We start from the raw sequence: 11,261 nt of genomic DNA on the forward strand, positions 1-11,261 counted from the left end.
ATGACTACTGTCACAGTCACAGCATTTTTGTGCCACTTACATTTGAGGAGTGGATTTGAAGAGTGTCAGCCCTTAAAACTTACCTAAAAAGTTAAGAACAAGAATGGCAAACTCCTGCAAGCTTTAAAGAAAGAACATGTTTACTTCCTTTTGCATTTTCTCATAAGCTTTTGTGCAGTCAGCAGCCCGCCCGTGCTGTTAGAACATGAAACGTTTCAGACCGCCAGTCTCAGCGTAGGCGCAGAGGTTGTGCCGGCAAAACCCACAGCTGCACCGACACGTGGGAGGTGGCCCCGCCGGCCGTACGCCTTCTTCTGACCTGCAAAATAGGTGACACTGMGCAGTCTGGGGGACCACATGCCATCGCTCGCCTGGGAGTGGGAGCAGAACCGTTCACTCCACTACCAAGTGGGTGTAACCCACCCTTCATAATGGGGCCTGCAGCACAATTCAGGGCGTCTCGGTGTTACTACGAGGCACACAGTAAATAAACAACTCCTGTTGATCAGTTCTTTTTAGGAATTTCTTTAAGCCCTGGCAAGCAAAAGGTATTGCTGCCTTTGAGATCTGGTTGATCTACAGTGAGTGACAGGTCCAAAATTGGTGAAGGCAACAGCAGCTCTGCATTTAGCATCCTTGTTCATCACTGTTTTAGCCTCTTAAAATGTTTTGGAATCTGAAACTCCCCCAACAGCCTATTTCAAACGCATGCAAGGCCCTCCGGTGTCCTCAGCTAAACCCCAGCTGTAAACTAAACCCAGGCTTTCTTAATTCCAGATCGATGAACAAATCATTGGCAAAGAGCATGCGATGGTGGCAGAGAGCATCAGGCTTTCTCTCTGGGTGAGACCTCCATGGCCACTAGCTCTCCTTGCATCTTTTTTCACACCTCTCTTCCAATCACATCCAGCTGTTTCTTCCTCGCTGTCTGGGAACCCAAACTCATGTGTTTCATATGAAAAATCTCTGCATCACCCAGGAAGATCAATTTGCACCAGAAATAGATTGCACTATACTTGGGATTCAGCCCAGGCTTATTAAAAATAGCTCCGTGCGTAGCTCTCGGTGCCATGCAGCGTTCTGCCAGCTGCGAGGACATGCAGACGGCTTGCCCGATGGGCTGGCCCTCCCCGCACACTGCCATAAATGACCATCGCRCTCTCCAGCAAACCAATTGGCAGCCGGCGGGGAAAGCAGAGGTGGGAAGCATCGCGCTGTGCCCTGATCAAATGCCGATTGGCCTCCTGCTTCCCTTCTCCCCTCTTGTGGTGTCCTCTCCCCCTCCCGTGTCGGCCGGCTCACGTTGCAGTTCGCATTCCCAGCGCTCATGGAATGCATTAACACCAGATAAAAGTGCGGCGAGCCCAAATGTAGCGCTCTGACGTCAGCCATCCCCAGAGCTTGGAAGGGAAGCTGTAAACAGAGGAACAAAAGGCAGTTATAAAAGACCATCGTCTTTGGCRCCCATGGATGAACCTCTAAAGAAACGAAAAGCGGAGTAAGGGAAGGTGCTGAAATTTGGGGTGTGCTCAGCGTTGAGATGTCTGCTGGCTCCAGCAGGGAGGAAGCTCTCCAAAGGGAGTGAGCCTAGTGGAAGACCAGCACYGAAAGGATTTGTATCCTGGCAAATGGTTTTGCTCCTTTCTGTTYCTCCGGGTCAGTAGGAAAAGGTGGGAGCTATTGTTCGATACCGTGCAATCTGCTCCACAGCCATGTCCTGGTGGGGCGCCAGAGCAGTCAGAGGTCCCACRGCTCAGAAAGTGTTTGGCTTGTACAACAGCCATCCCAGCCAGGCTTCAACAGCTGACGTGATTTTAACATTTGCCCAGCTTCAGCTGTCCTACTGCACCTGCACTAATCATGATGGATGCTGCAGTTTGTAATAGTGCATCTTGAAAGGCCTTGAATAGTTGGRTTTCTCATACTTGGCTGACAATGAGTTTTCGGAGGGACTCCTGAGGTCCCAGATATGATCCACCTAGACTCAGAAGAGACAACACGGCCGGAGAACCGGCCTCTACACAGACGTGGGTATACGAACCCTCTTAGGCTGTGAATGAATCGGGCTGGGACCCACCTACATCCAGACCATTAGCCAAAAGCTTTGGTCTCCAGCAACACCAAAGCAAAGCTCAGTGATGTAGGAGGAAATTCCCCATGCCCAGACACAGACCAAGTTCATAACTGACGACGTTACAGCCAGCTTGCATGMAGGACTTCTGATTTTTCTTTTTAACAACAAGTATCAAGAAAACATCCTCCATCATAACACTTAAACTGGCACTTATCTGATTAAAAAAAATAAATAAAAGGCATGTTTACTCGTTTCATGCCATGTGTTTATGCTAACGATGTCCCCATTTCCTGGCTAATGTGAATTAATGCTGGGCACTTTAAACTACTGAAAAGCAGCAAAACTCTGTTGAGCATTTTGTATGTAGGAAGGATTGCACAGGCATGCAGGACTCAAAACAATCACATATTGTCAGCAGCAGATGTCATTTGTAAAATATTCACCATGCAAAAACCCCTAAGATACATATCTGTGATAATCAGGATTTCACTGCAGAAGACAATAAAGAAGTTACTAGTCAGTCTGCAAGCACTGCGGAGTATCAGGAAACTCTGTTAGAATTAATGAACATCTGCGGTTTATATCCTCCATAAATTAGACAAAACCTGCCRTCCAAACCACATACTGTTATATGACCCAGTTGCTGATTAACAAARCTGTAACAAGGTTGAAAAGAAGAACAAGACACTGATGTGGAAGCAAATTTACCACAGATTATATTTCGACAAGAATTTAGGGAAGACACTGAAAAGAAACCTCTCTTTCCTGTATACAAAAGACCTGAAAAAGTCATTTTTAGACACCTCCACTAAGACCATTTACAAAAAATGCCCTTCCAAATGAAATTAAATAACATTAGGAATTAGAAGTCTAAATCACACTGTCATTGATCATTTTAATAAGGCTTAGACAGGTGGGAAAGTACATTTGGTTGTGGGACAAAGACTATATTTTTTTTTTTATTGTTGTGCAGTGAGAACCCTATTATCTGTAACCAAGTGGTTACCGAGCTAAAAGGCAGTTACGTCATGTTAGAGTCTCCTGGGAATTTATTTTTAGATGTGGCCTATAGTTAGGGAACCAAAAATGTAGTGAAATGAGCTGGATTGGTGTAACACATCACCATTTTATGAGAAATTAAGTTTTTTCCATGGCACTGGTGAKAGCCCCTACACAGCCTATATGATAAGGATTTTGGAATGAATTGGCTGATGAAATTGCTGTTCCCACAGACCTGACTCATCCAGCCTGGATGTTAAACAGGAGCTAGGTGAGCCCGGGCGATGCAACGGTGCTGCTAACATCTGCTCTTATCAGCCGTGCTTCATCCCTGTGTCTCCATACGCTGGGTATGTCCGTGGGCATCTCCTCTCTTGGCTTTTCCCGCTGTTCATCTTTGACCTTCCAGGCTCTGCACGCCGGGGCGATGCGGAGGAGCATCCTCCTGCGTCCAGCTCAGCCTCCGGACACGTCCTCCCACCCTCCGGCGCCCGGGAAGGCAGCGCCCGCGCGGGGCTGGAACGTACCTGCGGGCTGTGACGGGCGTCGCGGCTCGCCCACCGCGCTGTCTCACGGCAGCGCGCCGGGAGGGAAAGCCCGGGACGAGTCATTTCTGCAGCTAGCAGGAAACACACGCAAATGCAATGGCTTGAGAGCGCCYTGGAGGAAACCCCCCTCCCGGCTCATAGGCAGACAGCTCAGCGAGGAGCCCGGGGAGCTCAGCCCAGCCTCAGCCTCCAGCACGTGCCGCGGGGCACCGCGGCGGGGGCACGCACCCGGAGCATCGCTCGCGGATGCCTCCTGCCCGGTCCTGCCATCCCCACCGCTGGAAAACCCTGGGGTTGGAAACCTGCGGGACAGAATCACCTGGAGAACGGGCTGTGCCCCGCCATATAAGGCAAAAGAACAAACTTGCCGTTGTTTCCTTGGGTTTGGCCCCTTGTTCTGTGATGAGGAAGCCGGTTTGCTCTGCATGAGGCCCCAGCGTTGCCAGGTAGGGCCTTGGCCCTGATCTCTGGACAGGCACAGATCTGTACCAAAGAACTACCAAAGTGAGAAATAGCTCTCAAACCAGCAAGCCTTTACTCAATTGCAACGGCCATGGGGTCGGGGCAGAGTAACCCTGCTGCTTCCCCRTGGTACCAGGGCTTTATCCCTCGGGATCAGCCCTTCTGGGGGTTGCTCTCAGTATTGCAGAGCAGAAGGCTGAGTGCCAGCAGTGTGCAYGAACCGTGCATGAAGCCCTCGCCGCAACGCTGATTCAAACCAGCCAAGCATGCAGCCTCTGCGCATCCAGCCTGCGCCACTGCTCCCCAGCGCCCGACCCCTCAGGGCTGCTTCCCCTCCTCTCCTTCTTTCGTGTCCCCTAAAGCCTGGTGATCTGTCACATTGCTGATGGGTGCTGGCAGCACCCGCCCAGTCCAGCACCTTGGCAGCAATTCTCAGCTTCCCTCACCAGGACTGTTAGYTCTGCTTTGCAGTAAATAGCATTTGGGAGAAGGCCACACACATCCACGTGGAGAACAGAACTCCAGGATCATTTATTCTTTCAACACAGGTGGGGTCTAGCCTGTGCTTTAACTGTTTTCCTAAGTTCCTGCAGCCTTGGATTGGAGGAGACCTTGGTGGAAACCAAAACCCTGGGTGGAGTCTGATTGACTACATGGCCTGTCTATCACAAGCATCATTGCTGGATAMGAGAAAGGGTAAGAAATAGGGCTTCAAATAGGTTTAAAAGAGATTTCAGGCATGCTAGCTTTTAAATATTCTTGACTGTCAAACACCATGACCCTTTCTCATTCCCCATCATGCTACGATTAGTCTGCCGAGCTGGGAAGGGGGATCTCCAGGGACCACATCTAAATGCACTTACTAAATGACTTCTAGTGCCCTTTCTGCTGCCCTGGAGTCAGACAGAGAAGAGGAAAAAAAATTGCAGCTGCTAACCGGGCAAGTGAGATTTGCCTGCGCATGATGATCGGGATGCAAAGTTTTTTCCAGCGCTTACCTAACGGCATAACGTAGCCTTGCGGCCCTGCTAGTCCGATACCGCGGGTGACTAACGTGGGATAGTCCCTAAGCTTCAGCGCACTTAGTGCTTTCCAAAGCGCTGATTGCAAAAGAAAGGCCAAAGCTCCGAGACGAGGGGATTACCCCAGATGCAGCTAATCTGGAGCTCCGCGGCTGTTCGTCTTACAACAGCCGGGTCCTACTGTATCCCCTGGGTGTTACGTCCTACGGGGTGTCTCACGCGCTGCGCGCTTGTCCCGGCCACGCGCTGCCTCTCTACATCCYGCGTGGCTGCGTGGAGGAGCACGCTGGTGCGTTGGGCCGCGGGGACCGTCCCGCCCCCCTCGGCGCTCGGGCGGGGGGTTGCAGGATGCCGAGGTGCCGGGACCGGCTGGGAGCAGCCCCCCGTGGCCGATGTCTGCCCGCGGGGCGGGGGAGCAGGCTCCTGGCTGCGGAGCGGCAAAACCCGGAGCAGGTTCCTGCAAACATTAAACGGGCCTTTTTATTGCTTTGTGACAAACTGGTTTGTCAGCAGCAGGAAGTGATGTTACTGCCTTCCTCACCGAAGGGAAACTCCTCGTGGTTTCCATGGGGATGTATGCAACTGTGTAAATACAGGTTTATATAACCTTAAAGYCCACATCGAGCTGCTGCGTGCCTGGTTGCCGGGGGTCTCGGGTGGCTGCGTGGGGAAGGGTCTGAGCTCAGAGCCGCTGGCACGGCCAGGGTAACGTGCCACGGGCAGAAGTCGAGGGCCGCTGGAGTTCGGCGCCCTGAGTCGCAGCGAACCGTGCGCCTTGATATCCCGAACAAGCAGAAAAGCAAAGCGGGGAGCGTAAGCGAGCGGAGAGGAGGGAAAACGCCTCCCCAGCGCATTCGCACTAGCAAGGTTGAGCCGGCCTGAGTAAYGGAGGCTTCCTCCAGCGGGGCTAATTATAGACCCCGCCGCTGCCGGTCTCGGCCCCCTCGCRCCCGCGGCCGCAGCCTCCCCGCCGCAGCGCCGCACCTCCTCCTCTTCCTCCTCTTCCTCCCACCTTGCCAGGCCTCTCTCAGCTCCTTCCCCCGCCTCTCGCCATCAGCTCCCAGCCGAGCCCCTTGGTCTCCCCCCCAAGCTGCGGCACGGACATGACGTTTGCCGCGCTCGCTGTGATCTTTCCTGCTCCCGGGTGCTGCTCTTTTCCCATCTCCTTCACTCGTTTGGGCTGGGAGCGCTTCAGGATCCGCGGACGATCCTGGGCGCAGATAATCTGCATGAACCACAGGGGACTCCCATTACAGCAGGTGGGGAAGGCTCCCCGTGAAGCCTCCAGAAAAGATGCTAGAAGCAGCCGCAGAGCTGGAAGTGGCTCTCGGTGCCTTGCCGAGAGGCTCGTGCCCTGCCGCAGCCGGCTACTTTTTCAGAAACCCGCTTTGTGCTGAAGCAGCTCTCTTTTTGTGCCCCTCTGTCAGGTGCCTTGTTAGGTTATAAAAACTGATCGACTGCCAGGTAATGAGTTTTATTGTTCCAAGAAACACATAAACAAGCTCCCCCGGCTGCCGGGGAGCGGAATTCTGTTTGAACTGTGATTAACAGGCAGGATTTTTTTTATCAGTTGCGCGGCTGGGGCTGCCAAGGTTGTATTTTTCCACTGAACAAGCTCCGCTTTGCTTTGAAGGCGAAGGTTTGTTCCCCCGCTTGCTGCAGGTGTAAAAAGGCTCACACATTTGGGAACAGCCTGGCACGTTTTGCAGGGGACGCGGCAGCGGGTGCAATTCCACCGAACGGTGCGATCTGCAGAGTGAGTTTCCACGAAAGAAGGAAGGGATTTCTGCAGGATCTTCAGGACAGGACAGGTTTGGGGGAGGAATAGTCAGCTAGTGGCTCGTGCACATTAATATGCTGTAGAGAAAGGGTTTCTAACCTCAGTTCTTAGTGACCAGGGACCTCTGTTCACTTCCCTTTTTGCTGCTCCATTTGTTTCTATCCCTTGGTGTCAGGTTGAAGCTTGCTGACTGTTAATGCGTAGCGCTGACGACAGAGCTGCGTCTGAGGGGTAGTTCACGTGGAAGAATTTCAGACGCAGCAGTGCATCATCCCATCCTTCAAGGGCACCTTCTCCCAGGAGAAGAGTCCCAGATTTTAGTATCGTTAACACTCCAGGTAACTTGCAGGATTGCAGCAAGAGTTTATTTAGCGCATAGTTTGTCTCCAGTTACGGGACAAGGCTGCAGCTGCTTTATGCTTAACAAAAACCTCATCTGTAAGCTTAGGCTTCAGACTTTAACTACCAAAATGCTTTAGTTTTACATAGAGCRTTGTAGCCTCCTGCTGTCTGCCTAAGCAAGCCTTTATTCAACGAGCCAAGAGTAGGATCTATCTCCTTGAATTTCAGAGATGCAAGGACCAGCACCTTCCTTCCAGAGTCAAGCTGCAGAGCCAGCACAGTTGACRTCCTAGTATACCTCCCTCCAGCTAGCCACTCGTGACACAACACGGTCAGGAAAGCAAGCCRACTTCTGGCTGCATTTCTTCATTCTGCATTAGCTTCACCATGCRTGAGGGACATATTGCAGCACCTGCTGCTCCCCCATGCATGCACTGCCTGCCCTATGGACCCCACGCACCTCTGCCAGACCCATGGGCAGCACTGGCCCTGCCACCCTCCAGACAGGAGCACCAACCRGGCAGAGCTCTCCTCTCCTGTTATGCTACAAAAAAGCTCTACTCCTCATTACCTCAACTTAAATGCCAGGTAAAAGTCACAGTAGTGYGAACTCATACCAAGAGTAAGCGTGGGTCTAGGTAGTAAGTTTAGCAACCATTGGTACTTGATCTGTTCTTGTGCTCTGACTTGCTTACAGAGATAACCAGTAAGCCAAATGTTTCACAGCAAGTGGCATAAAATTTCACAAACATTGGAGAACTGTTTCTAACAGGTTAATTTTTAGATTTAACCTTTGAAGTGTTAAAAGTAAACAAGCAGTGAGGAAGCTCTTCCTAGAAGAAGGTTATTTTAAACCCACAGTGAGCCCACCATGCCCAAGCTGCAGCTGGCGTAAACTGCTCCAGGTCCATGGCTGTCACTGGATCCAGATCCACCTATGCAGCTGAGAATCCGCCCTTGACTCTTTACCATGGCATGTAATAACACGGGGACAAAACAAGGCCAAGTCACAGCCTTCTACATCAAAGGAGAGCTCAACTCAGAAACAAAAGCTAGTTTCTAGTGAAGTCTAGTGTTTTCAAACATTTTTTTTTTTCTCTATCTAGCTCAATTAGGATGCTAGTTAAGTGCAATGCCTGAGGACCGTAAACTCCATAGAGTCAAGAACTCAGACCTCCTATGGTCTATCTGTGAATGCCTAAGTGAGTTTTGAGGCAGTAAAATACAAGATTTTGAAAGTATCCAGCTCTCTCCCAGTAGAAATATCATAATTTATTGTTTGTATAAAAAGTTAATCATATAACAAAACTATGTCTCCATAAGAAGAAATATATTATTTCACATCATAAATAAACATACAACCCTTGGCAACTCAAAAAAAAAAAAAGCACTCGCCTGGTGCTTTTACGTCAGTGCTTGGGAAACAAGAAGAGTTGACGGCTATATACAGGATTACAGTACCAAAAAATTACTGAGGTATTTTGTTTCTCTAGAAATAAAACCTTAGGTTTGTGAAGGCAAAAAACAATGCATTAATGTAAAAATAAATAAATAGTAGGACTGTCATATTACAGGGGACAGCATCAGTGTTGCTTGAAGTGTCCAGGAATGGGAATACTGGTGCATGTATACTAGACAGTGAGCAGGCTTAAAATAGACAGGAGACAAGAAGGAACAGCTCAGGAAAAGGCAACTATGTTCTTTGATCTCTATGTAGACATCCAGATATTGGCTTAAAACGTCAGCCCAAAAAAAAAAACAAAAAAGTAACACTAGTTCTCTGGAGTCAGGTGAGCTCCTCTCTGCTTACAACAGCACTCTGGGATGGATGGATCCCCACAAAATGCAAGTGGCTGATGACACTGTCCCCATAGTTATTGCACTTCTGAGACAATAAAAGTCTGAGTTCTGACCACGTTTTCACCCGCCTTTCAGCAGCTTGGGGAAGTGGTAATGGGGCTCTGAAGATAGCTTAAAGCACTGGACGATGTGTGAACAGGGATGGAGACTGGAAAGTTAAAGACTGTCGTGGTTGATGCTCCTCTGTCCAATACAGCAGACATAGCAGGGCTGCCAGCTTCTGCTGAGCAGTTTGGGGCAAGGACCTGGGACTCAAACTGAAGCAGCTGTCCCATGAAGCTGAAATTTGGGGAGATGATGCTTCTTCTCTGCTTCACAAACTCAAAGGCTTCATCCAGTTTGACTCTGTTGGTCCTCATGAGATAAGCAAGGCAGATGGTTGCTGATCGGGAAATGCCAGCCTGGCAGTGCACAAATACCCTTCCACCATCATTTTTAACAGAATCTGAAAGAATTAACACACACAGTTAGCAAACYAGTCCCACTGCTTCCAGAGGTGGGAAAGCACAGGGTGCTGCTTTACCTTTCTTTAAGCCATCCCTTCCTTAGCCTAGGAAGTGTACACAGGGCTTTAGGGACAGAGGGAGCCTTTGTCCTGGGGCAAGCAGCAATGTAGCTATTCTCATTCTGGGCTCCAACTCCRATTATACTAATAGCTCCTCTGGGTCACTTTACTGCTCTTTTAAGATTACTTTAAGACTTATCTGCTTAAACTTGCTAGCTCTTTTCTGCAATACCCATGCCTCTCGATTCAGTGCTTCAAACTGATTTTTAAAGCCAGGATTATTCCACCCTTGGTAGAAAAAAAATTAACAGGAATGGTCCCCAAGTATTTCCCCTATGGAATGAAACTCCCTAGTTTTAAGATGTAGCCTGGGCTACAGCAGAGGAAGGAAGGGAAGGGGGGAGGCAGAGTTCATTGCTTCCCAACAGCAGAGATGTTATCCCTGGATAAAACAGGCTGTAAAGAGCTCACTTACCTATGAAATCAATCGCCTCATTGAACCAGGAGCTGATATCTGCCTTGTGGTTGTCCTCCACGGGGATGCTTTTGTACTGGTAGTGCCCTTCAAAATGGTTGGGGCAGTTGGCAGAGACATTGATCAGCGCCGTGATCCCCAGGGCATCCAGCATGTCTTTGCGGGAGGCATGGTACGCGCTGCCCAGGTAGAGAAACGGCAGGATTTCCACGGGCCCACCCTGGAAGAGAAGGGACGGGGGAGCCGTCAGCCTCGCGGCGGCTCCGCGGCGGCCTCCCCCTCTCCCCGCACGGCCCGCGGGGGCTCACCTGGTCGTAGAGCGGCGTGCCGCAGGAGCTGCAGCCCGAGTCGGCGCTGCCGGGCGCGCCGGCGGCGCTCAGGGGCAGGCTGAGGCCCGTCGGGGCGGCCGGCTTGGTGCAGAGCTCGGAGCAGGCGGCCGAGAAGGCTTCGTAACCTCCTACAAGAGCGGACGGAGAGAGGCGGCGGTGAGCGCCGCGGGGCCCGGGCTCGCCGAGGCCCGCGGGGCCGGGGCRGCCGCGGGGGGCGGCCGCGGGGACTCACCCTTGAGGAAGCAGATGCGGGCGCCGCGGGCCTCCCGGCACAGGGCGCTGAGGGCCAGCACCAGGGTGCTGTCGCGCTTGGGCAGCTCCAGGTCGGCGCTGCGCTCGTCCAGCAGCACCACGGTGTGGAAGAGCCCCTGGCGCAGGCGGGCGCGCAGCTCCTCGTTGGGCACGACGTGCTCCAGCCCCACGGCGCCCTTGGCGCGGCGGCGGACGATGGTGCTGAGGCGGACGTTGCAGGAGCCCAGGATGTGCGAGGCGTTGAAGGAGAAGAAGGAGCGGCAGTCGAGGACGAGGCACTGCGCGGCGCGCTCCTGCAGCAGCCCCCGCAGCGCCTCGCACTCCAGGGCGCTCGCCCGCAGGTTCACCATGGCCCGCGGCAGCGCGCACAGAACGGAAGGGAAGGGAGGCGGCTGCGGGCGGCGGCGGCGCTGGGCCGGTGTCGGGTCGGTGCCGATGTCGGTGCCGGCGGCAGCCCGGCCCCGCACGCCCGCGCCCGCCTTATATCGCCGCGCGCCGCCGCGCCGCCGCCGTTTTCTCAATGGGGCCGCGTCACGTGAGCGCCCCGCGCAGACGTCACCTGGCGGCGCGCCAGCCGCGGCGCGCCCAGCCCGGCCGGCCATGACGTCATGTG

At 52.4% G+C, this 11,261-nt stretch overlaps 1 protein-coding gene across 1 annotated transcript; it reads right to left on the reverse strand.

Annotated features, from left to right (window-relative positions):
• Positions 1-8,478: 8,478 nt before the first annotated feature.
• Positions 8,479-11,125, reverse strand: DUSP1 (dual specificity phosphatase 1). The gene is made up of 4 exons (XM_085298077.1): positions 10,629-11,125; positions 10,376-10,524; positions 10,068-10,287; positions 8,479-9,532 (listed from the first exon to the last, which is right to left on the reverse strand). Exons 1-4 carry the CDS (start codon positions 10,996-10,998, stop codon positions 9,159-9,161), a joined length of 1,113 nt encoding a protein of 370 aa, XP_085154203.1. The 5' UTR covers positions 10,999-11,125; the 3' UTR covers positions 8,479-9,158.
• Between the last annotated feature and the right edge of the window lie 136 nt (positions 11,126-11,261).

The sequence above is a fragment of the Rhea americana genome, unplaced genomic scaffold (genome assembly GCF_003343005.1).
Source record: "Rhea americana isolate MKP2758 unplaced genomic scaffold, rheAme1 scaffold_135, whole genome shotgun sequence".
Classification (NCBI taxonomy): domain Eukaryota; kingdom Metazoa; phylum Chordata; class Aves; order Rheiformes; family Rheidae; genus Rhea; species Rhea americana.